This window comes from Garra rufa, chromosome 20 (assembly GCF_049309525.1).
Source record: "Garra rufa chromosome 20, GarRuf1.0, whole genome shotgun sequence".
NCBI lineage: Eukaryota > Metazoa > Chordata > Actinopteri > Cypriniformes > Cyprinidae > Garra > Garra rufa.
Genome location: NC_133380.1, coordinates 8,672,498 through 8,699,786, shown reverse-complemented (window position 1 = coordinate 8,699,786; position 27,289 = coordinate 8,672,498). Strand labels below are relative to the sequence as shown.

At 39.3% G+C, this 27,289-nt stretch overlaps 1 protein-coding gene across 1 annotated transcript; it reads left to right on the top strand.

Moving 5' to 3' along the window:
• Positions 1 to 27,289, top strand: wnk2 (WNK lysine deficient protein kinase 2). The gene is made up of 29 exons (XM_073825836.1): positions 1 to 650; positions 6,384 to 6,556; positions 6,650 to 6,870; positions 7,013 to 7,170; positions 7,539 to 7,627; positions 7,914 to 8,133; positions 8,223 to 8,499; positions 9,432 to 9,871; positions 12,371 to 12,505; positions 12,630 to 12,668; positions 12,888 to 13,055; positions 13,254 to 13,688; positions 13,932 to 14,213; positions 14,307 to 14,347; positions 14,538 to 14,700; positions 14,776 to 14,892; positions 15,834 to 16,004; positions 16,116 to 16,167; positions 16,259 to 16,459; positions 16,535 to 17,388; positions 17,500 to 17,557; positions 17,662 to 17,729; positions 18,932 to 19,515; positions 19,615 to 19,865; positions 19,979 to 20,191; positions 21,240 to 21,338; positions 21,781 to 21,825; positions 22,801 to 23,051; positions 25,051 to 27,289. Exons 1-29 carry the CDS (start codon positions 39 to 41, stop codon positions 25,348 to 25,350), a joined length of 6,717 nt encoding a protein of 2,238 aa, XP_073681937.1. The 5' UTR covers positions 1 to 38; the 3' UTR covers positions 25,351 to 27,289.

Here is a 27,289-nt window from a genome sequence, read left to right as displayed (position 1 = left end):
CTGAATGTCACAGATGAGTGTCCAGCGACTCACTGGTCATGGAAAACCTGACTGGATCCAACTCTGAGCAGCAGGCTGTGGGCTTCACAGTTCCTTCTGTCCCCTCAAGAAAGACTGTAATTTATGAGAATGGCCATGAACATCCCACTCACACGGACCCCGCAGTTGCAGCACACAGAGGGGCCAGCGATCCAACCACATACCCCCTATCCGATTACAAAAGTCTGGTCCGGCAAAGATTTATACGCAGAAGTTTGTGGTTCTCTGAGTCAGAAGATCAAGAATTCGAGATTTCAGAGTGTGACATCACCAGCAGTCCCGTTAAAAGTGCACATATTGTGGCCCAGAGGAGCTTCAATGCAGATAGTCAAGTGGGACAGGGGGACGGTGTGAATGAGAACCTCACCAAAGAGCCAGAGACAAGCGAAGCTGAGGAGAAACATGATGTTGAACCACCTGAAACATCCAGGAGTGTGGGGAAAGCTGGGAGTGATGAGAATGAGGAAGAGGCTGAAATGAAAGCAGTGTCCACCTCTCCAAGTGGACGCTTTCTAAAGTTTGATATTGAGCTTGGAAGAGGGTCCTTCAAAACGGTTTATAAGGGACTGGACACTGAGACATGGGTGGAGGTGGCCTGGTGTGAACTTCAGGTAAGGAAAATGATCAATTTTAATCACTGGAGTTTTAAACCGTGCAATGGTTTACCTTTCACCTTTTGCTTTTTTACTGTAAAGGCTTCCCAAATTTGTTGATATATTATTTGTAATATTATTGTAGCAAAGAAAAAAGTGCCAGATAACCAACAGATCTGTTGGAACTTGTCCAAGCTGTATGTGTGACCCTGGACTACAAATCAAGTCATAAGGGTCATTTTCTTATTCACCTGAAAGCTGAATAAATAAGCTATCCATTGATGTATGGTTTATTAGGATAGGTGATATACAGCTATTTGAAAATCTGGAATCTGAGGGTGCAAAAAATCAAAATATTGAGAAAATCGACTTTAAATTGGTTCAAATGAAGTTCTTAGCAATGCATATTACTAAGTTTTGATATATTTAAGGTAGGACATTTACGAAATATCTTCATGCACTTAAAAAACAGGCATATCTTATTTAGTATTTTTGTCTTGTTTCTAGTCAAAATATCAAAAAATTCTTAAATTAAGATGCATTTTCTAGATAAGCAAAATGACATAAGATATTTAGTCTTGTTTTAAGCAAAATGCACTTAATGTTTCCCCCCTGTTAACAAGAAATATCTTGTGTCATTTTGCTTATCTAGTAAATGCATATTAATTTAAAAATTTTTTTAGATATTTTGACTAGAAACAAGACAAAAATACTAAGTAAGATAAACCTTTTTTGCAATGTGGAACATGATCTTTACTGAATATCCTAATGATTTTTAAAAGAGAAAAATGTATCATTTTGACTCATACAATGTATTGTTTGCTATTGCTACAAAAATACCTGTACTACTTAAAACTAGTTTTGTGCTCCAGGGTGACATATTTGTAGGATATTGATTGTTCAGAAGCTAAAACTGAACTGTAATCAAAGATTTAGTTACTGCGTAGTTTGTTATTAACAAAAAGGTCTTCATTTTTCTGATTGATCCCTTTGCCATTCAAAACGCCTGTTTCTTGTACAAGTTTGCCAGGTCATCTGATACGGCCTCCTCCTTTTATCAGCACTATTGATTGTAAAATGGAGAAATTGAATCACCATGACCACATCTAGATCAGATTGCCTATGTTTAATAGTGTTTCCGTGTTGTAGTCTCGAATCATTTGAGGTTCAGCTGAGTTCATCTGAGAATGCAAAGTGTTAAAATTTAGTTAATACACTTACAAATCTTTGAAGTAGACATTTACTGTAGAAAGGTTGAAGGGTGTGGAAACAAACAAACTCTGTAGAGAAGCAGTGCACATCCCTGGAGGATCAGTCAGTCCCCTCTGCATCGGGGTCATGTGATAAGGTCTGGTCATGTGCACTTACCTGCTGAATGATGCAATAGTAAAACATTTTTCTATTATAAAACATTCTGCTATTGCAACAATTTTGACATTATTTTCAGGTCTAAACCAGAAACAAGACAGTCATGTTTTACCAGATCAAAACATCTTGAAAACACACTGTAATATTTACATACAGTGACATAAGGTGCCCCACACCTTATTTTCACTGTACACAATCAGCTGAAACGCTCCTCATAGACTACTAAGAAGATGCTACTTATTTTCATTTTGGGAAGACAGGATAATTTCTGCATTCGCCGTCCATGGAAGGATGACTAGGCAGTTATGACTGTTATACATGAGGATGTTCTAGATTTTGCAGTGTTATAAAAGATGGAACTTCCAGTCAGACAATAGATGTGAATATTTGTGAAATTTTTCCACTTTATTCTGTGCTACTGTATGTATTACAGACATCATTTGGGGCACGCTGTCGGGTTTCGGATAGGATTTATCCAGCTTTGTGAATCTTAAAATCACGTGGAGGGAATTAGAAGCATATTTTGACTGCTGAGCATAGCCGTCTTAGAAAGCTAAAACCCGCTGAGGCCTTCAAATCTGCTAGGAGGGGGGAAAAGAGAAAGGAAGAGACAGAGAAACAGGTCAGATGAGGTGAAGATGGTTGTGTACTAAAGAACATGGCTTCCCTCACATCAGGGAGTAGCATTCTCAAGACAACATAAAAGATATTCCTAATGGACCATTTTATGCACAGCTGAATGCCCAACCTGACTTATCCCTCATTTGTCTGACAGAGATGACAGAGCACGCAGAATGCATAAAAAAGCTGTGTGTGATGGAGTCTTTATTTGAGACACATCTCAGGAAATGATCTTAGAGCCACGCCCTTGCCATAAGCGAGAAGCTCATTTCCTTTTGTGGGAGCTTCTGATTTAACACACCCCTGAAAATAATCAAAGCTGCAGTGTTGAATTTATTCGTGTTTAAATGCAATCAGAAAAGCAAATTGAATGCAAATACTATGTCAGGTATTTACCTTCCTAATTTGTTCCAGCATTGCATGTAAGAAGAAGAAGAAGCACTGCTTCTGATTCTTCTCATTTGTGAGTCACTCTGATAGAAACAGCCTCTAGGTATCTGGCAACATGTTTGGTCTGAAGTGCTTGTAGACTTACAGTAAATTGGATGGAAAATTAAGAATGGGGGAGGTCGAATGATATATACGTCTGTGTGTGTGTCTCCGAGTTCATGCGGGGTATTAGATGGCGCAGTGTGGGGGTGAGTCTCAGAGGTTTTATGGGGTTGCACATCGCCTGATTGTGAGGGACAGAGATGTTACAGATACTCCCTGTCAGCGTTTAGTAAATTTAGCAGCAGGAAGAGGGCAGATGCAAAGGTATTGATTTGGTCAGCTTCTTGACCATAGCTACACACTAGCATGTGAACACTAATGACTTTAACTGTAGCATTTTCAAGCCTAGCACAACTGCTATACCCATTAGTTTTAAAGGGTTCTTTCAAATTCTGTCTTTTAATACTCAGCCTCATGTCGTTCTAAACCCATTAGACCATTTATTCAAGAATAGGTCATACTGTATTTTAAAGTGTCCTAATATTGGGTTAGAGTCTCCTACAACAGGTTTAAACGCATCTGATTCAGAAAACATTGCAATTTTCTTAGAATATACAGTACATTTAATATTAGAATCATTTTGCAATGATTTCGGAATGATTCATTCTTAAGCCATTCTGAGCTTAAAGGATTAGTTCACTTCCAGAACAAAAATGAATAGATAATGTACTTACCCCCTGGTCATCCAAGATGTTCATGTCTTTCTTTCTTCAGTCGTAAAGAGATGTTTTTGAGGAAAACATTTCAGGATTTCTCTCCATATAGTGGACTTCTATGGTACCCCTGAGTTTGAACTTCCAAAATGCAGTTTAAACGCTGCTTCAAAGGGCTCTAAATGATCCCAGCCAAGGAAGAAGTGTCTTATCTAGCAAAATGAAACAAATGGACAATTTATATACTTTTTAAGGTCAAATGCTCATCTTGTCTCGTCTCTGTTATGCACATGTGTAGTCTGTGAGATCCAGATCAATGCAGTTAGGGTATGTAAAAAAAACTAATCTCATTTTCTTTCCCAACTTCCAAATCATCCTACAACGCTGCAGAAGTACTGACACAGTATTTACAAAGTGAACATACAAAGAAGATCAAACTCTCTTTGAAAAAAAATTAAAAAAAATAGCAATGTAGGACGATTTTGAAGTTGAAGACGAAAACAAGATGGGAGTTTTTCGACATCTAGACAATCTCACAGACTATGCATAGACTATGCAGAGACGAGAGGAACATTTGAGGTTGAAAAGTATATAAATTGTCAATTTGTTTCGAAAATAACCGATCGTTTTGCTAGATAACACCCTTCTTCCTCAGCTGGGATCACTTAGAGCCCTTTGAAGCTGCGTTTAAACTGCACTTTGGAAGTTCAAACTTGGGGGCACCATACATATGCATTATATGGGGAGAAATCCTGAAATGTTTTCCTCAAAAACATAACTTCTTTACGACTGAAGAAAGAAAGACATGAACATCATGGATGTCAAAGGGGTAAGTACATTATCTGTCATTTTTTGTTCTGGAAGTGAACTAGTCTTTTAAGGTCGGTAAACTCCTCCCTTCCATTAAGCCTACTCTGCTCTGATTGGTCAGCTGGCTAAGTCTGTTGTGATTGGTCTTTCTGTATACAAGCGAATCGTGCCCATAGCTAAAGTTTAGCTGCTAAACTGTAAAGACTTCACAAAATAATAATGGTGGATACGTTAACCAAGTGCTTATGTGACTAACTGATGAAACAATACAGTTTGTAAATCAAAACATGTCTACATTCTTTACTTTTAGAAAAGTCTACATTAATAAACAAATTCTTAGGAAATAGTGAGTTTTCAGCGAATTATGAGAACTATTTCAGTAAGACAGTAATATTGTGGGTTAACGTTACCTGGAAACTTAAAGCTGCACTAGGTATACAACCCAAAAACCTTGATATTTTGAGCACTCAATTGAAAATGTACACATAACGTATTAATCATACTTAAAGGTTGTGGTATAGAGATGCTTATTGGTTGAAATAAAGAAGGTACGGACTTATCTTTCATGGACAAGCTTTTAGCGAATCCTGTGTTGAACTCGCCAAAATTAGAGAAGCAGTACTCAGTAAAATGATGAGCACACAACAAAACATTTGAATTGTATTGCTGTGGTATCGTGGGGAAAAATATTTTAGCTACTGATTCTTCACATTATCATCTTTTGGGAATGAAAACAAAACAAACTTGCTTTCACAGCGCAGAACACAGCGTCTAAACACACTAACTAGCGGAAGTGATTATGCTAATATGTTACCTAGTGGTGTATATCGGTTACAGGCAGAAGATTCGAAAATATTATGACTTGTTAAGGCGGCAGATTCAACACTTTCTTTTGAGAGACAATATCTTTATTTATCATGCACTTTACAAAAAGTATTCTCACAGCTTTATAAAATTAGGGTTGAACCACTGATGTCACATGGACTATTTTAACAGTGTCCTTACTATCTTTCTTGGGCTTGAACGTGTCAGTTGCATTGCTGTCTATGCAGGGTCAGAAAGCTCTCAGATTTCATCAAAAAAATCTTAATATGCGTTCTGAATATGAACGAAGGTCTTATAGGTTTGTAACGCCATAAGTAATTAATGACAGAATTTTCATTTTAGGGTAAGCTAACGCTTTAACCCAACTGCATTTTGTAGTAAAATTTTGTACACTGAATGACTTTACCTTCATGTCGATTCAGTCCTATTCAGATCATCAGACAAGCCCCAATACAAAATTTTAGTGCGAGTTTGTTTTAATTTTATTTTCTGCACAGTACTGCATATCAAAGGGCTACAATATGTTAATCACACATCCCTCTCTTGGAGGAGCATGCATATTTTGTCTTTTATGTTCCAGCAATATGCTTTAATAACTGTAGTTTAGTTGCTTTTATCTTTTGACTGTCTTTGATCTTCGTCTTGACTTTCTTAGTCATATCATGCTCACAGATACACAAATACAATAAAACAGATATATTGTCTACCCCTAAAAAGCTATTACAGCGAATGCTTGCTTTAAATCAATAAAGATTGACCTAAATGTCTTCAGAATGTATGTCTTCACTGGTCAGTAGTTATTTCATTGAACTGTCTTTTCCCTGAAAAGAGGGTAATTGAGTTTTCACAACAGTGTGGCATGTATCATTTTATGTTTATCAATCCATCTCTCTTTCAACCTGTCTTTCTGTCTCTTTCACTTTTTTCTTGGAATGTGCCTGGAACCTCAACCAAACAAATGCCGACACCTTTGCAATCCCAGGATCGTAAGCTGTCCAAAGTGGAACGTCAGAGGTTTAAAGAGGAGGCAGAAATGTTAAAAGGTCTTCAGCATCCAAACATTGTGCGCTTCTATGACTTCTGGGAATCTCCTCTTAAAGGAAAGAAGTGCATCGTTTTAGTCACTGAACTGATGACATCTGGAACTCTGAAAACGTAAGTCATTACTGCTCAATTTCAACTTTGTCTACAATATAATGATTACATATTGAGATTTGTAAAGACAACCCTGTTTCTGTTCATTTGTAGGTATCTGAAGCGTTTCAAGGTGATGAAACCAAAGGTTTTACGAAGCTGGTGCAGACAGATCCTAAAAGGTCTTCACTTTCTCCATACGAGAACCCCTCCCATCATCCATCGGGACCTGAAGTGTGACAACATCTTCATCACTGGTCCTACAGGCTCAGTCAAGATTGGAGATCTTGGCCTGGCCACTCTAAAAAGAACTTCCTTTGCCAAAAGTGTAATCGGTAATAGTCAGGACAGTGAATACAACATTTATATAGCCTGTTTAGAAGATGTAGACTGTTGCTTGTTATGTGGAATTTCAAAGACTACATTATCCATGTAGTTAACGAATTTTCTCCCTCTTGGTTTTTCTTCCTATTTTAGGCACTCCTGAGTTTATGGCTCCAGAGATGTATGAAGAGCACTACGATGAATCCGTAGATGTATATGCATTTGGGATGTGTATGCTAGAAATGGCCACATCTGAGTATCCATACTCAGAGTGCCAAAACGCAGCACAAATATATCGCAAAGTTACAAGCGTAAGTTAGAGCAAAGTGTTCCTCGCTGACCTGACGTTCATATTTTTATATTGGAATATTACTTCAGTGAAAAAATGCATTATCTGGTTTAGCAAAGTTAGGCCATGCTCATGAAACATGTATAATGCATTCATTTATACATTTTTCCCATTCAGTTAAATGGCAGAATTTATGTACTGTACACCTGTTGTAGATAATAATTATGTTCATTGGTAGATCCGCATCATTTTCTTTATTTGCAATCAGGTAGAAAGGAATGTGTTGACTTTTTTTTGCTGTAAAATGTCCTTTCAGTGTCCTTTCACAAGGGGTTTCCGATGAAAATGTATGTGTGTGTGTGTTGGGCTTCTTTTTAATTCACCACACAGGGTGTGAAGCCAGCCAGTTACAGTAAGGTGACCCTGCCTGAAATAAAAGAAATCATTGGAGAGTGTATCTGCCATCGCTGGGAAGAAAGGTGAGTCCATCAGCTGAATAGTCTCTTGTCACATAACCATAAAGGTCAACAAGCCTATGCTCTTGTCAGATGTGGCACATCATATGATGAGACAACCTTTTCTTGGAAAGCTGCAGCTTTGTTTAACTATTATTTGCTTTTGCAGTTCTATGAACCTTGAATGACATCAGTTCAACCCTGGTTGTTAGATGTGTTAGTCATTAATCGGTCAACATCATTGCACTGTTGGCACTACCAATTTCTTCAGATCTTTACAAACCAAACTTCACGTTTCTGTTTTTTAAAGGTACTCCATAAAGGACTTACTAAATCATGCATTCTTTGCGGAGGATACTGGAGTAAGAGTAGAGCTGGCTGAGGAAGATGACGGCAAGAAGTCTTCCATCGCTCTAAGGCTTTGGGTTGAAGACCAGAAGAAACTTAAGGGGAAGTATAAGGACAGTGGTGCTATCGAGTTCGCCTTTGACCTGGACACAGAAGTCCCAGAAACAGTTGCCCAGGAAATGGTAAACAAACATGATATTTGGAATATACATAATAAATTCAAAAAGTAACAGTCACTATTAAAGAGTTGTTTAATGATATGTTCTGGCAGGTGGACTCTGGCTTCTTTTTAGAGATTGATGTGAAGATAGTGGGTAAGTCTATCCGTGATCGTGTGTCTCTAATAAAGTGGAGACGACAGCGGAACGTCTCAGGCTGTAATGGAAAGACAGAAGAGAGAAGCACCAAAACACAGAATCTCCTTCAGGTGCCCTCCACAGGACCACCAGTAGGGGGACCACCCAGTCTTCCAGCAGAAACAGAGGAGCTACCGACTGAAGCAGTCAGTCTGGTCTGCAGTGCCCCAAACAGTGCGACTACAGCTACATGTGAGATAGTTCTTCTACCCATACAAAAGATGGAGAGACCCACATAATTTTAAACATGTTTGGACTATAGGGGGGCGATATTATGACATGAAATGGTTGCACACGGTTAGCCACTGGTGCTACCTGTTGCTATTTTTACCACAACACAACTCGGAAAATAAAATAAAATACTAATACGATTAGTATACTGAAAGAGCTTACAGACTGCGACAGATATAAGCATAGGCTTAAACCAAATGCCGTACCATCGATTTTTCCCACTACGAGTCTAAATGCCCCCGGATATTGAGTGAAATCGATGTTGAGAAACCGCTTTATTGGCTGCGGCATCATGATAATTGTTGGAATGTTTACATCTTGCCAGGATGGCATCTAGGGTTTCTTCTCTCTGCCATTTGTAGTTGTGGTCTACTAAAAGCCTCAAAGGCATTGGGGCTGAAGTAGAGAGAACAAAGACACGGGTCTTTAGGAAGTTTTTTTTAATCCACAGGCATCTTCCCATTCCTTTCTCCATCTTTTTATCACTCGCAGTGAAGACTTACATTGCTTCTCTTGTTGCCCTTCGACTGAAATTTACAACCAAAAGCCACACAATGTGCATTGTATCAGTATTTTATTTTCTGAGTTTATGTATTCTGAGTTGTGTCGCTGTAAAAATAGCAAGAGGTAGTGCCAGTAGCTCACCGAGTGCAGCAATAGTGGTGCCCCATAGTCAAAATTATGTACAAAAGGATGTGGATTTTATTAAATAACTCTTAAATAAGTCTTTAATGGGTTTTCTACTACGTATTTCAGTAAGAGACCTCATTTACATTATATTAAGCCATACAAGTTTTAATACCTGGGGTTTCCTTTAATGCAGGTGTGCAAAAATTACCCTTGCTTTAGTAACTTAAATATGCACTTTGTGTCGTTTCTCCAAATTAATGCAGCAGACAGCAGTGCAGGCTCAACAATGGTTACAGGCACTTCGGGCAACCTAGACAGCACCTCCCTCTCTGAGTCCATTTCCACTGCCCAAAGGGTCTTAAGCCCTCCAGCACAGCTTCTGGCTCAGTTGCCAGAAAGCGCCCATCAGCCATTTACTGCACACCTGCCTTTGGGGACTCAACAACAACCTGCTGTACAAATGCCCCAAGGTGTCCCACAACAAACCATAGGTCAATTACTCCATGGGACTCAACAACATCCTATTGCTCCCCAGCACCAGGCTGTACAAGCACAGGCCCATGGTTTGGTGCTACAAGCACCCCAGCAACAACCCACCGTTCAGTTGCACCAGCAATATCAACAGTCAACTCATCAACTACATCAAGGGGCTTTTCAACAATCTTCGGTGCACCTGCATCAGAGCACCTACCAGCAATCACCTGTAAGTTTGTAACAAAATTTACTTTATCACTGCAGTTGAGCTTTACTTTGTAGGGGGCCATACTTCTGGAGGGCCGGTGTCCTGCAGAATTTAGCTCCAACCTCAATTAGACACACCTGAGCCATTAAGAGATTGCTAGATATACTAAAAATTCCCAGCAGGTGTGTTCAGACAAGTTGGAACTAAACTCTGCATGACACCGGCCTTCCAGGACCACGTTTGGGCACCTCAGCTCTAAGAGCACCATCTTAGGGTGTGTTCACACTTGTAACTTGGTTCATTTGGTATGGACGAAAAGGAAAATTATACATTTGGTCCTGGTCCACTTAGCGTTCACACTGGGATTTTTGACAACGAACCTAAATACACAGAATCTAAAGGCATAAGCAATACATTCACTGAGCTGAGGGTGTATGACACCAAATGCTATCTGCTGGACTAAGCCTGCTCATTGATGCATGTATATGATTTTATTTTCACCACTTGCAAATTCACAAAGAGGCATCATAAAAGGCACGTTGCTCCATGTTTGCCCTTCCTGTTTTTGGTTAGTTTAGAAGTATTTGTTGAACTCATATTTCAATCGAACCACACCAGAGTTTGTTTGGAAGCAGACCGAGACCCATCTTTTTAGCACATTCATTTACTCAAATGAACCACACTAACAGAGCAATTGCACTAGAGTTCGTTTTAATCAAACCAAACATAACAAGTGTGAACACACCCTTAATCCCCATTATTTTCTTCCCTTAGCACTAAGTTTTTTTGTTATGATGACTGTATGCATTTAAAAAATGTCTTGCAGCGACATGGCAGTATTTCTGGTGACTCCCAGAGACCTTTGCTATTCTCCAATAACTTGACGACGACCAGACGTAGCAGCACCTCATTCCTCGATACATTACAGAGGAGAACTGACCTGCAGAATTTGTTAGAACGCCTGCATCATCAGGCTTATAGCTGTCCCAAACCTGAAGCAAGTTCTAGGGATGAAATCAATCAGTCACTGTCTACAAGTGCCTTCATAGGGTCTTCATCATTCACAAATGATGATCAGGCACCAGTTAATGTTTCTGATGACACCAGAGCCTGTGAATATAGTTCAGAGCAGGTGAATAGGAATTCCCTGACCCAGACAGTGTCATTCAGTAGGAGGAACTCTGATATCCACCCACATCACTGCCAGGCTTGTATGGCAATGTTGCTGGCTGCAAGGTCAGGAGGTCAAGGGAGTCGAGGGTCTCTCGGCCATGCCTTTTCAACCACTCCCTCCCCTATCCACCAAAACATGCCATCTCTTTCCTCAATAAAACCATCATTCCCATCTAATCTAATTAATCAAGACTCCAACTCAACAATTTATAACACCTCACAGTCTTCAAATATATCTACACTGCCGCCAAAGCAAGTTTCTGTTCTTAAGAACATGCCAAGTTCAATACCAGTTCAAGTCACCCCACCTTCCCCAGTGCTAAGCCATTCTCCTGCACAGATTCCTGTGACGACTCTTCCTAACACGTCATCTCTAAGTCATACTAATGCGTTTACCCCTGTCTATGTATCTATACCTTCACCAGTTCACACATCTACTAGACGCATATCCATATCTTCACCAGTTGATCCAACATCCCCACTCAGGTCGTCCTCTCCAGTATCCCCTATGTCCTCAATTAGTCCACATTCTCTTTGTTTGGGAGACAGCTCAGATTTGTCTCACCTTAATCACTGTCTACATCATATCATCAATCGGCGTACTACTTCCCCTGTGCTGACTGACCAGGTACAGCCTGAAGATGCCCATGGTGAAGCAAGAGTTAACAAGTTCCTTGTACCTCAGTTCCAAAGTGTTAGCTCTTTGTGCATACCCCTATCACATCAGAAAGCAGGGTCTTTTTCCATGCAGCACAGTGAAGCTGGATCAGGTCTTGTGGTAGGTGAAAAATAAAGCATCCTAGCTATGCTCCCAGCATTTTTAGCTCACCCATACTTACCAAGCTTCTTCTATACCTTCTTTGAAAAATGCAGCTTTCATATGTATTTAGAAATAGCTCCCGAATCTCTCGTAGTTATATTCCTATGTTGCATTCAAGAGGAAATTAGCACTTTGTTTTTGGAACTAAACAGAATGAATTTTCTCTAATCACTGCTATTTCTTCAGGGGACTATTATGTCCTTTTGAAGGGCACAGTCTTAAAAGACTGCTAGAGGATGGCACAGCAAGCTGACTGAACAATAAATGACTACTGCAACACTGCAAATTATCCCTGTCACCCTGTACGTGGTCTCTTTTAGAGCAACATCCCCTGCGTGTAGAGCAAATCACTGCACTGATGTTCGATATCACACATTTTCTTTTTTTGTACCCTGTCAGTAGCCGATAATTTACCTGTCACATCAAACCATGTGTTGCTAGACTTGCTAATAACTTGAAGAACTGCTATTGGCTGTGAAATGCTTAGTGTTCCTGTATTAAGATTTGTGTTCGTAAATGTTTTTCAGCCTTCCGCACAATTGGTTCCATCTAAGACCGTCTCTGCTCCAGCTACTCCCGTACCACATGCTCGTCCCCAGAGCATTCCTGCCTCTGCCCTCATAGCACAGCAAAACCAGACAACCGTACCATTAGCACAGGAGGTAAAGCTTCCATAGGTTTGACCTCCCTTAAATGAGGACGGATGCATTCCTGTGTGTTAGCAAAGTGATAGTTTAATAGTTTAATTTAGATTTTTGTTCTTCCTTGTGTTTGTATTTCTCTCAGTTTCATCTCTATTTCCATCCTGAAGCTTTCCCGCCTCAGGTAGACTGTATGAACATCCTCGCAGTCTTTTTTTTTTAAATCTTCTGGAAGTTTTTTTTAATTCTGTTTGAGTCATGCCATGAAATTAGCAGATTGTTGACGGAGACTGTGATAAAGATATAATTGCCAGCATAATCCATAGCAAGAGGTGTTCTTGAAATTAGTTTTAATTTTAATATAATTCTTTATTTCTCTTTTTTCTCTCTTTGTCTTTCCTAGACTTTATCAACATTTCAGACCCTAGTGCAGGCATCTTCAGATGCTCAGTCCATTCCACAGCATTTGTTTCAGCCAGTTTCTTCAATGCTCAGCACCACTACCCTTCCGCCACAACCACAGCTAAATCTTCAGCAACCCCTTCTCCAGCCTCTACAAATTGCCACACAGGTCAGTTCACCAAACCTGTAACTAGACCTATGTGTGCAATAATGTTTCTCAGATACCAGAACAAGTACATACTTTAGCAAGGGTGAAATCTGTTCAATGGCGTAAGTGGAGGGATTTTCTTAATTCTACACGCAAACATGTAGCTTTCTAGCTTACCTCTGGCTGTTTACAGTTTTTATCTTGCTCTTTATTCTTTAGTTTCCTTCGACATATCCTCTTTTGCCAGAAGGGGGCACTTCTGCAGGGACAGAGTCAATACCCTTCTCCTCAGTCTCTTACTCTTCTCCCTACCCCACAAATGTTCCTCCCGTATCTTCCCCCTACTACCCACCAAGCCCTATCGCTGCTCCTCTTCCCATACTATCAATGCAGAATGTACCCTGCATGCTAGGAGCAGGCACACCTGTGTCCACCCCTCTGAATGTACATACCCCTATACCTCTCCTGGCTATGGCCTTGTCCCCACCCATGCTTCCTCCTGAGGAACATCTGCAGCAGATGTACTCCCCAGTTCCACCACCAGAAGGTTCCCGTTTCCAAACTCAACCCCCATCAACACAGTCCTCCCTTCCCCTCCCTAATCCAGCCTCCCTCCTTCAGCAAGACCCATCTATTCCTGAACCTTTTACTGAGGTAAATGATGTGGTTTCTTTCCTGCTTTGTGCAAGGATTGTTTTTCGCATGGTGAATGTGTATAATTTCTAAGATCGCACAAGTGTTAAAGAACAGTAATTACTTTTGAGAGGGACAGCAAAATGGTGCAGTAGTGCCTTGTTGTAGCAATCATTGATGCAGGAAAATTCATAGTATTCTGAGCCTTACAGTTGAGGTCAAGACTCTTGTTGCACAGTGAAACACAACATTTTTTTTAAACAGGAGTATCCTCGCCATGAGGAACTGCAAATCCTGGCCCCAGCTTACACCATTATGTCTCAGATCCAGTCTCCTCCACAGGACAGGCAGTCAGAGCCAAAGTTTACCCTTGCCCAGGCCCTACCTGAGACTGTGGAGCCTCATATGCAGCCTGCTGGCACACAGACAGTATATGCTGTTCGTGAGAGTACTGGCATGGCCAGTACAACTCAGCAAATAGCAGATACTGCTTCAATGCCTATTGCTACTGCACCAGAGCCCAGCCCATTTCAACCCAGCACTGAGGTATTTTTTGCAGCCTCTGTTATCTGACTATAATATCCATTCTTAAAACAAAGTACCACATACATCATTAAAATAATTGTGTTTTCCTTACAGGCACCTGTATCTATTTCATTCCATAGTTATATATGTGACAGGTAGGTAGATTATTAGTTAATTGTTATTCCCTTATTCCTATTATCTGATCAAATGCAAACATCATGTGATTCTATATTTACATTGGGTGTATCTGACTAACTTACAGTGGCAGGTGCCACCCAATGCATTAAAACAATATAACAATCATCTCCTAGCAATTTTATCTTTAGATTAGTCTTGTTTGTTTAGCCTAAACCAAGATGCAGGATCTGGTAAAGAAATGAGTGACAGCTATGAGGGACCCATTGGTGGAGGAAAAGGTGACGGCAAACCCAGAAAACACCACCGCAAATCTGCTCGCACACGCTCACGCCAGGAAAAAATTAACAAGCCAAAGCTAAGCATGTTAAATGTGAGGATAAAACAAGTAGTCTTTTTAAATATAACTTTTTTTGCAGTTACCTCCTAACATGCCGTTTACTTCCAGGTTAGTAATACAGGCGACAAAATGGTGGAATGCCAGCTGGAGACACACAATCATAAAATGGTGACTTTCAAATTTGACCTAGATGGAGATGCACCTGAAGAAATAGCCACTTACATGGTGAGATTAAGGTTCTGCACTGACTTTCAGAGCATTACGATGCGATGCAATATTGTGCTGCTTAAGATTTGAAATAAAAATTTCCTAATAATTCAGTCACCCCCATGTCATCCAAGATGATCATGTCTCTCCTGAAGAAATTAAGGTTCTCCATGTTTTCTCCATATAGTGGACTTCAACAGGGACCAACTGGTTATTGGTCCAAATTGCAGTTTCAAAGGGCTCTACACGATCCCAACTGAGGAAGAAGGGTCTTATCTATGGAAATGATATGTCATTTTCTAAAAAGAAATTAAAAATGTATATACTTTTAACCACAAATGCTCATCTTGCACTATCTCGACTGCACGCATTGCGTAGTCATGTTGGAAAGGTCACGCGTGACGTAGACAGAAGTACCGACCCGTTGTTTACAAAGCGAACATGCAAAGAAAGTCAAATGCCCTTTACAAATGGTAAAACAACGATGTTGAAGAAGAAAATGAGGGTTTTTTGTCCTACCTTTTTGAACTAGAGTACACAGATGAAGAACTACCTGCGTATGACCTTTCCAACATGACTACATAATGTGTGAAGTCGCAGAGCTAAAGTAAAACGATCATGTGTGGTTAAAAAGTATCTATATTTGTATTTTTTTTTAAATGGCTGATAGATACGACCCTTATTCCTTGGCTGGCATCGTGTAGAGTCCTTTGAAGCTGCATTGAAACTGCAATTTTGACCTTCAACCCACTGGCCAACATTGAAGTCCACTATATGGGGGAAAAATCCTGGAATGTTTTCCTCAAAAAACCTTAATTTCTTTTTGAATGAAGAAAGAAAGACATAAACATCTTGGATAATTTGGGGGTGAGTAAATTATCAGATAATTTTAATTCAGGAGTGAACTTATCCTTTAAAACTGTGCAGCTTTGTAGATTGTTTTCTCTTTTGTGTATTAGGTGGAAAATGGTTTCATTTTACCAATAGAAAAGGAGATTTTTATAGATCAACTTAAAGACATTGTTGACAAGGCAGAGGACATTCTAAGTGAGGACATGGATGGAGAGAAGACATCAGAAAGGGGGACAAGTCAACTGCAAGGACAAACTCCTAGAGATCAAGGGGGAGAGGTAATACAGATAGTCAGTTACAGACTGACATCCTAAATTTGCAATATGTGGGGGGAAATTCACTAAAGTGACTAAATTGAAGTAAACTAACAGCCCCCTGTTACTCTCCAGGGAATAAAAGGACAGCAACCTGGGGCTCCCCAGCCAGTTTATCAGCAAAATGGTAAATTTTTCCACCTGCACACCAAATGTTTGCTGGAGAATGAGTGTATCAATTCTTAAGCAGTTAGTATGACTTTTTGTCCTTTGCTCAGTCCTGCACACGGGTAAGAGATGGTTCATCATCTGCCCTGTGGAAGAGGCTCCTGCTGCCAGTCATGATGTATCCTCAGATGGAGGTCCATCTACACAATCTCCATCCACAACAACAATAACTGATGCGAAAGCTCAGCCTGGAGAGAGTGCATCAGCCCAGCCACCAGAACCCAGCACAGGATCTGCCTCTGCATCAATAGGTAATGTCTTAGTTATCACGATTGTATCGGCACGGCCCCTACTCCTAACAAAAAGAGTTTTCTTTCATTCCACAGATTCAGAAGCCTGTGCCACAGCACCTCCATCTGGAGGAAGTGATCCTTATGGGGTTTGGAGTCCCCTCTCTATGACCACTACTGATCCTCTGTCTTTGGCTGCTCTTTCCCAAGCTCCCCCTGCTCTGCAAGCCACTGCAATGCCAGTGCAGCCTGCTTCCCATCCAGAGGAGGTGCCACATTTGGGCTCTGGCCAGCTCAGTGTGCAACAATCCCAGCCATGCATGGATCCTCAAAGCTCTCTTTTTGTGGACAAGACCCAGAGTGGCAGATTAGGTGCGGTTTCCCCCATGCACACTGCTCAGCAGATGGCTGAAATTGCATGTGCTGTCTCCGTGGTGGAGGATGTGCCCTGCTGCCCCTTGGTCATGCCTCTGTCCCTTGAAGTGAGCAGCGGGGCTCAGAGGTCATCCTCTGTGATGCCACCTCCATCACAAGACACTACGTCTGCTCGCGAACAACTCCACTCCATTACGTCTAGTAGAGCGGAACGTACACAGCAGCCTGTGGTGCTGCAGCAGCCTGTATCAACTGTGAGTGGAACTAAGGCACCGTCCCTGCCTCAAAGTCCTGCTCCTTCACAGCACCACTTTATCCCTAGTGAATCAGATGGAGAGGGGCGTACCAGAGGAGGGTTTGTAGACAGCACTATCAAAACTCTGGATGAGAAACTGAGGAATTTACTGTATCAAGAGTATGCTCCCATGTACCCATCGGGGAGTGCTGCTGAAACTCCAGGATCTGGAACAGAGTATATCCAATCCCCACCTGGACCAGAGAGTGCAGTGGGAGGGTCAGGAACCAGCACACCTAGTCTTATGGGAGAGGGACGATTCAGAGCAGGAGAGCAGTTGGTAAGAGGCACTCAACTGTCACCAGTAGCTATTTTCTTGTTTTCAGCAGTGTGTTTTCAGGATTGTGATTGATGTATCACCACCTAAAAACATTTGCTTTTTGTCGTTCAGCCACAGATTCCGGAGCGTGTGGACAGTTTAAGTGCTCTCAGCGATTCTGCGGTTGGAGGCAAGACAATATTTCATCATCTTTTTTTTCTCATGACAAATACTCTTCAAGAAACATTTATCATTTACAAACAATAATAAAATTAAAGCCATCTTTCTCCACAGTTACTGTGACAAGGAGACATGTGATGCCACACTCTACCTCTTGTTCTGGATCTAGAAGTCGATATAAGGTACCGTATATCATGTACAGCATGCTTCTAGTGTATAGATTGTTAATTCCTAGTTTAATAATCTGGGAGCCAATTTGTATTATCAAATATTTAATTTTGTATGATAAGACAATGGTTGCTTATTACGACCGCGTTTTAGTGCCACGTTAAAAAAATTAAAAAGATCTAAAATTATGAGATTGAAAGTCAAAATTACAAGAATAAGTTTGAAATGTTCAAGAATAAAGTCAAAATGTTTTGAGTATTAAGTTGAAATGTTTCGAGGATAAAGTTGAAATGTTTCGAGAATAAAGTCGAAATGTTTTGAGTTTTAAGTCAAAATGTTTTGAGAATTAAGTACAAATTCCGAGAATAAGTCAAATTACGAGAATAAAGTCAAAATGTTTCGAGAACAAAATCAAAATTGTAAAAAATAAAGTTTAAATGTTTCGAGAATAAAGTTGAAATATTGAGTTTTGAGAATATTTTGTGCATGCAGATGGTCCAGATTGGGAGCACTGGGAGAAGTTGCAGGCCACCAGAATTTATTTGAATATATGTGGGATTATTATCAGAAATCATACCATGTGTTACATTCACAGTATGCTTGGAAATAATATTTCACGTCTTTTCACTTCGACTTTATTCTCGTAATTTAGTCTTTATTGTCGAAATATTTTGACCTTATTGTCAAAATATTTAGACTCTATTCTTGTAATTTCAATTTTATTCTCGAAATGTTTCGACTTTATTCTCAAAACATTTTGACTTTGTTCTCGAAAAATTGTGACTTTATTCTCGAAACATTTTGACTTTTATTCTCGAAACATTTTGACTTTATTTCCAAAACATTTCGACCTTATTCTCGAAACATTTTGACTTTATTCTTGAAATGTTTTTAATTTATTCTCAAAATATTATGACTTCTTGTAACCTTAGTTTTTTTTTTTTTTTTTTTTTTTTACGTGGCACTAAAATGCCACTGTAGCTAATTAATAGGATGGTTCACCCAAAAATTAAAATTCTGTCATTAATTGCTCAATCATATGTCATTCTAAACCCGTAAGATCTCGTCTTCAGAACACAAATTACAATGTACAATTTTTTTTTAATGAAGTTCCGAGAACTTTCTAACCCTACATAGACAGCAATGCAACTGACACCTTCAAGGCCAAGAAAGGTCATAAGGACATTGTTTGTTTGATTTCAATTCTCTGGATTAGATGGTGCCTAGCTCCACTGACATCCTGTCAGGTCCAGGTCGAAAGCAGCGTAGCCTGAGCAGCACAGCATCTCCAGCACACCCTGGCGGCTTTTTGGGAGAGTGTGCCATGTATGAAGAGCCGACTGTTTCGGCTACTACTGTGGGCAGGTTCTCGGTGGTCAGCACAGAAGACGAGGTCACGCGCAGGAAGCAAAGCAGTAGATATTCTGCCCCGCCTGACTTCTATCTGGACGCCCCACCTCCTCTGACCAAACGAGGCTCGCTGCCAAGGGCACAGACCTCAGTCTCAGCCGACGTCACAGTTCACACCCGTTTCATGTCTTCTGACTCTGGGGCCGAGAGCAGCCCTGCCAAAATTGCACCCACAACCCCATCTCGCCATGGTAGGTCGGAAAGGAGAGGAAGTGACCTCATGAAAAGAGCGGTGGCTTTTCTCAGGCGCTCCGGCCGCAGTAGTAGCGTACAAAGCTCTGATTCGCCAAGCAGAAAAGGAGGGGTGTACGGATCCTGTGTCAGCAGTGACAATGACTCAGAGATGGAAGACTCGGATATAAAGAAGGAGCTTCAAAGACTAAGAGAAAAGTGAGTCTGTCATGTCTCTGTGTGTGTTTTTGATGGAGAGATAAAAAGTAAACTGAGTAATTCTTAGGTTCTCACCATAACTTGATCATCTTTATACAGGCATATGATGGAAATAACCGAATTGGAGGCCCACCACCGAGAAGAGATTGAGCTTCTCTACATCAGATTAGGGAAACCACCTCCTCCCGGTCTTTACATCCCACCCACAGCGCCCCCTGCTGGACGCAAGCGCAGGACCAGCAGACACAAGCTAAAAGCTGGCAAACTTCTCAGTCCTCTAGTACAACAGCTGAGAAATGTTGCCTCCAAAACTAGTGACAGCAGCAAACCTAGTGATTTAACAAAATCAGGTTAGTTGGAGAGATCTCAGATCTCATTCATATATAACTAAGGCATCGAAAAAGTATCTTAGCATTTGAAATCTACCCCTAGAGCATCTTGACATGTAACTTTCCTCTTTCAGCTGATGCTGCTCCAAGCTTGAATGGGTCTCCTGCTAGGGCTTCCAACTTGTCTGATGGCAAAACTTATTCTGGGACCGGGACTCTACCTTGTTCTGTGTCTGTTCCGGTTCAGACCCAACAGCCCTGTTCTCTCAAAGGATCTCTCTCTTCCGACAACATCTACTCTGGTCTCCAGGGAGAAGGACCTGGGCCACGCAGCCAGCCTGCCCAAGGTGACTTTAATTCTGCTTTCACAGCATGTGCTTTCAGAGAAAAGTCCTTATGTCCATGAAAAAAATAATCTGGCTTTGCAGCAAACTTTAAATGATTGATTTGAGAAGATTATCCAGTCAATATTAGTTGATCACCCACCTGCAGAGAAATAAAAATATCGGTTCATAAAACCTTATGAAATTTTAGACATGCACATGTAAATGTTTTCTATGAAAACCTTTTTCTGTAAGTCTTTTATATATAATTCCCAAATGTATAAATTTAATAGAGAAGTTCACTTCCAGAACAAAAATATACAGATGTTCTCCATATAGACTTCAATGATGCCCGTGAGTTTGAACTTCCAAAATGCAGTTTAAATGCAGCTTCAAATGGGCTCTAAACAATCCCAGCCGTGGACAAAGGGGCTTATATAGCAAAGTGATCGGTTATTTTCTAAAAAAAAAAAAAAAAAAATATATATATATATATATATATATATATATATATTTTTTTTTTTTTTTTTTTTTCCTATTTTTAACCTTAAATGCTCATCTTGTCTGTGTTTTTGAAGTTAGAGAAGAAAATGAGATGGGAGTTTTTCGATACACCCTAAAACTGTCTTGAACCGGAATGCACTGAGCAGCACACGCAGAGCAAGACAAGATGAGCATTTGAGGTTGAAAAGTATATCAATTGCAAAAAAAAATAAAAAATCGTTTTGCTAGATAAGACCCTTATTCCTTGGCTGGGATGGTTTAGAGCCCATTTGAAGCTGCATTTAAGCTGCATTTTGGAAGTTCAAACTCACAGGCACCACTAAAGTCCACTATAGCGAAAACATTCCTGAAATGTTTTCCTCAAAAAAAACAATTTCTTTACGACTGAAGAAAGAAAGTAAATTATCTGTAAATGTTTGTTTCTGAAAGCAAACTTCTCCTTTAAGTAAATTCTAGGCTATTATGGATGCATTAAAAATAATGTCTTTTTTCTGTGTGTACCCTCGATACTGGTTGCTTGAGGTAGTGGATCTTACACTTTCTCTCATCTCTATACTTCTGTCCACAGGCTGGCCTCCTTCTCCCCAGGCGTCTGCCCAGGTCACCTATAAATCCAGCAGTAAACCACGCGCTAGATTCCTCAGTGGGCCTGTTTCTCTGTCCATCTGTTTGTATCTCTCTCCTTTCCGCCATTTTCCATGTCATACGTTGGAGCCCCTGCAATCTCTTTCTCACTCTCTTCCTCACTTTAATCAATTATTTATCTTTTTGCTTATCAGTATTCATGCTTCATCTTTGATCATCCTATTTCCTTCCAGTATTTTATGATTTATTTTATCCTCTGTCCCTATAAAATTGTGTTTTATTTAGTTGTCTGTTTTTGATGGCAATGCTGTTATGCTTCTAGATGTTTTTTAGTTGAGCTTCACTGTAAATCATCCTCACTTTAATTTCAGTGTTTTAACGTTTTGATTTGTAATCACGTACCTCTAATGCAGTTTTATTACAGTTGTAACTTTAAAAATTTAAATGGCATGTTCCACCTCTTTGTGTGACTCTTTGTGCAGTGATTTTCTACAGAAAACTAATTCTAACTTTTCTTTTTGTAGGGTCAACACTTAAACGCCTGTGTCTGGGCAAAGAACGTGGCAGCAGTAACTATTATCTTTTCTTAATTTCTACACTTTAGACTTTAAATATACAATTTGCCTAAGCTGAAACCTTGACTCCTGCTCCAGTTGTTAGTTGTGATGTTAATAACATTTCCCTCTGTGGACATATTATTGTAACCACCATAATAGCATTAGGCCTAAAGCATATTCAATAAGCAAGTTTCTGAATGCAAATGCTTCTACACAAGTTCAATCTCAATTTGAAATATGTCAGCCCACAGTTTATAACTTACCTCAAATGTCACATTCTCAGTGTTCTCAAAAGGGCCAATATAGCTCTCTATCACTCCCTTGATTACATTTGAAAACACACTTGTTATGCATCACCCAAGCTTTTGCGCCTGAACACTTGACTTGTTTTACACCCTGTTGACACATTTAATTGTCAGTATTAAGTCTAATTATAGTTCAAAGGAGAAAGTAAAGAAGTTCACTTCCAGAATAAAAATTTCCTAAAATGTACTCACCCCCATGTCACTTGAACTGATCATGTCTTTCTTTCTTCAGTCATAAAGAAATATTTTTTTTGATGAAAACATTCTAGGATTTTTCTCAATATAGTGGACTTCAATGGGAGCCAATGGTTTGAAAGTCCAAATTGCAGTTTCAATGCAGCTTTAAAGGACTCTACATGATTACAGCTGAGGAATAAGGCTCTTGTCTACCAAAACGATCTGCTGACGCATCTTCATGCATCAGAACCCTCTAAAGCTGCATTGCAATTTGGACCTTCAAACCATTGGCCACCATAGTCCACTATAATGGAGAAAAATCCTGGAAAGTTTTTTCTCAAAAAAACTACAGAAAGAAAGACATGAATATCTTGGATGGCATTGCTGTGAGTAAGTTAAGGAAATTCTTATTCTGGAAGTGAACTTATTTAACATGATCAAAGACACTGTGGATTGTACCTCATGTTTTTTGATATTAAACATCTGAAATTGACTTGTTACATAGGATCTGGAACACCGTCTGCTGCCTCTAATCCATCCCCAATGCCTCCTGGATCCACTCCCCCTCCTCACCAGCCCATTGGTCTCGCCCAAGCACAGACTAACAACAGCAACAACAAGACGGATGCTTTCACACAGCAGCTTCATAGACTGGTGGATAACTGGGCAGAAGGGGTGAGGGCACCTTCACGCTCACGCTCCCTCAGTCTAAGACCACAGCAACTGACCAGATCCAGGATCTGGAGTGCTATAGAGGTGACGTTTTTAAAAATACTTTCATACCAAATATTCATACAGATTTGGAACAAAGTAATGAGTACATTAAATGATGACTGAAGTTTCACTATTCCTTTCAATTGTGATGATGATTTTAGGGCTGTCACTAACGATTATTGAGGTCAATTAATCTGACGATAAATCAAGTAATTGGATAATTATCCTTTTTTTTTTTTTGAGATAATAAAAATAGACCTAAGCAAATAATAGACTTTAAAATGGCATAACTAACATATGAAATAGCAATGAGGCAATAACAAGTGCTTTAAATAAAGTATCAAAAGCAAGAAACTTGCAAAATGTTAATTATTTGACCAAAGTAGAAGGGATTGTACAAAATGCTTATTTTTTATTTAGTACTGACCTGGGGTGCGTTTCCTGTACAACGACATAACTCGCTGGTTAACCTCCATAGTACGATGCATTGTCGTGGAAACGAACTAGCTAATCACGACTGTTTCCCGAACATGGTCGCATCTCTGTCGTTTGAACCACATTAGTTCAACAACTTAGGGCCGTTGTTAATGACGTTACCGAGTAATAACTTCTGCTATTTAACTGATTAGGGATCTCAAAATTGCAGCTATATTGAACATGGCACCTAATGACTAATTTACTATTTTTGTTCCCTGTCATTTCGCTTTATTTGATGTTTGATTTATCGCGTGTTCTCTCTTACGTCATACTCCGGGGTTCCCTCAGGCATTTGTGCACATGCGCACTATTCATAAACAACGCTTATAGAGGACGCACAAAAATACATAGATTAAAATGCATTTATATTTAGATAAAATTGAGGATACAGATTGTACTGCGTGTTAGCTTGCAAACTGTGACCAAGAACATAATTTATTAAGCCCACATGTCTTACTAACAAGAAACTATGCTTCTAACCACAGGTCGAGAGCTATAGTTCCAACCAAGTAAGTTTGTGACGCTGTTTGCGAATGTTCCTTTGAACTATGGTGTTGGGAAACACCCAATCATTCAACTACATTGGTAACGACGCAACTATGGTAGTTGGCTAACGATGCTTTTGGGAAACGCACCCCTGAATATGATTTTTCTCATAAAATATGTTTGTATATAGCTCTCAAGAGAAGATAATAGTTGGATTTATAAAAATGATGCCGTTCAAAAGTTTACATACACTTGATTCTTAATACTGTGTTGTTACCTTAATGATCCACAGCTGTGTTTTTTAAATTGATAGTTGTCCATGAGTCCCTTGTTTGTCCTGAACAGTTAAACTGCCTGCTGTTCTTCAGAAAAATCTTTTAGGTCCCACAAATTCTTTGGTTTTTCAGCATTTCTGTGTATTTCAAGAAATTTGACTCATATGCAACTATTATAGAAGGTTCAAATGCTCACTGATGCCCCTGAAGGAAAAACTATGCATTAAGAGGGGTGTAAACTTTTGAACAGAATGAAGATGTGTACATTTTTATTATTATTTTGCCTAAATGTGATATTTTTCTCGTACTGCCTTCAGAATCTACAGAAGATACTTACATGTTTCCCAGAAGACTGGGATATCTTAAATATCTTATTTGGATCAGTATTAAATAAAAAAATAACATGCATTTTGTTTGATCCCTTTTATTTTGGTTAAATAATTAACATTTCGCAGATTCTGCAAGGTCTATGTAAATTTTTGACCTAAACTGTATATTATGGAAAGTTTTAAAAACCTGCATCGCATAGATTTATTTAATCTAATCACAGCATTATGCTTTATTACGACTTCTAAATAGGTTTAATATATCATGCAGCCTTGGAAAACAGTCTAATAATGCATTTAATGGATTCTCGTCCTTAGAATGTGCCACTTCCAGTATTTGTCCATTTACTCGACACGGCGCAAATTGCAGATGAGGATTTTTTTTAATTAAGTGAATTGAGGAATCATGACAGCCCTAGATGATTTTATGTCTCCTAGTATGTATCCTTTATTCATTCTCTGATGTCTTTTTTTTAGGCTCCAGGTTCAATAGAAAGATTGAATGCTTCCCAGCTGCATCTTTCATGGCCACGGATTGATTTCCATGCCTCTGTGATGGTGACTGACACTTCACAAGTACACCAGGGCAGTTTTATGATGCCTGGTAACCCTTATGGAAAGATGCTGACTGCTCCACACTTAGGCATGGACCACTGGCCGGCAATGACTGCCACCCCTAACCAAGAATTATTTGCTTTTCCTGCTGTGCACTCGCCCTCATGGACGGCACCTTCTTCCCCCAGCGAGGTTCCTAGTTCTAGAAATAGGACCATGTAGCTTTACCATCACTGAATTTATACTTCTCACTCGGTCGCCAAAAATACTTCAGAGTTTCTTTAGACTGCTGGTTAGACCTATTGGTGTGCAATTCAATTTGTTGCAGTTAATAGCATGTAGTCGCTTACAATGTAGTAATCCCATATGAACTTGTAAATATTAAGGCCAACAATGTAGACATATCATCTGTAGTGTATATTCGGTATTATTGTACATATTCACATAGCCTTTGTAGAATAACTGAAGTTTTACATAGGCATATGTACAGAATGTATATTTTTCATCGAAATCTATTTAGCTTGCTTGTGTTTGTGAAGAATCACCTTGAGCTGTACACATATGTAAATGCTATTAGGTACAGTAATATGCCCTTAAACTTGTGTAGATGTGTATAGACACTGTTTATACTTCTGTAAATATAAGCTCTGTCTGCATATGTGCATAAACTGGACAAGTGAATGAAAGACTGAGGTTTAGGTCAAACAGTGTTTTGGAGGTTGGAGCGATGATCACGATCATGACTTCACTGTGAATTTTTCACCACGTCCTGCAGCGTTCACTAACTTCACAACGCACTAGTTTCAAAACACATTATCGCATGCTAGAAAAGAAACTACAAATTGCACTGATAAATGAGAGAACTTTAACTGTACGTTTCAGGTGAACAAGCCTGCAAGAGTGCCTTGAACAGCAGCTTAAGACTGTGCTACGTACATTACCAGCCAGTGTATCGAGGGTAATGGTGACTGCTATTCATTTTCTGTTACTAAGCATAAGATTAACTAAATTCATGTTTACCTCACCTCTCCTTTATGGACGTTTATAAAATGCATTTCGACACCTACACATGGTATCATTCCGTTATGAGTGGCATTTTGTTTTGAAGGTGTGTGCATTCATTTTTTCTACATCATCTGATAAAGTAAACAAATCACATTGACCTGAAGCAAAAAAGAGAACAATATTTATTTTCAAGACTGTGAAATCTCTTGTTTTTCTGAATCTAAAATGCTAATTTTACAATTAATGAAATGTTGAGCTGAGTGACCTCTGCTGGTGTGGTCAAGTATGCTGTTATAGCACAATACCATCATTTAGATCTCAGTGCTACTGTTTTTCATCAATAATATTAATACTGGAGTTTCCTGGTGGAGTGCCAGTGATTTCATAGTGTTGACAGAGACTGATGCTTTGTAACATAGTATAACAGACCATGTCTACCCTAAACTAACTATTAACAACTAAATTTGGGTTTCGAAATATAGTAATTACTAGTAGACAAACATCTGTAGATGTTCTCTAACTTATAGTTCTGGTAAGTTATATGTTATTATTATATAATCTATATTTTAATGAACAAATGTGGAATGTAACAGGAGGAAGAAGACAAAATCTGCTTATGTTAACTTTTAATTAACTTCTGTTTCTGTATTTTTGAGATATAGACAGGTCATTGTTTTTTTTTTGTTATGGTAAACGGTGCTATAACGTATGAGAGTCTTTACCACTCTCATGACACAGCAAACCTTGTTTCAATTGATTTTCGATTATTTTTGTATTTTACCAATGCAGGAGTTAACTAAACATAAATCAGACATATTGAAATGGGCTATTGATATTTGGGTCATGAACATTATTAAGACTGCACTTTGACAGTGCTTGCATTGCATTTTGACATTACTAAGCTTGTTTACTTTCTGTATGGCTATATAGACCGAAATATAAGGCGGGCTATCTCAAATCTGAGCCATTCTACTTGACGTTTATCCTCAGAAAAAGTTCATTACACTATGTTACAATTTTCAGAAATGTCTGCTTTGTACAAACAAATAAATAATAGGCCATGTGATGATGTAACGATTCATATCATGAGAGAAAGTATTGCAGAACTTTTCCATACCACTATTTCGAAAGATTAAAGGTACAATCAGCATTTGCA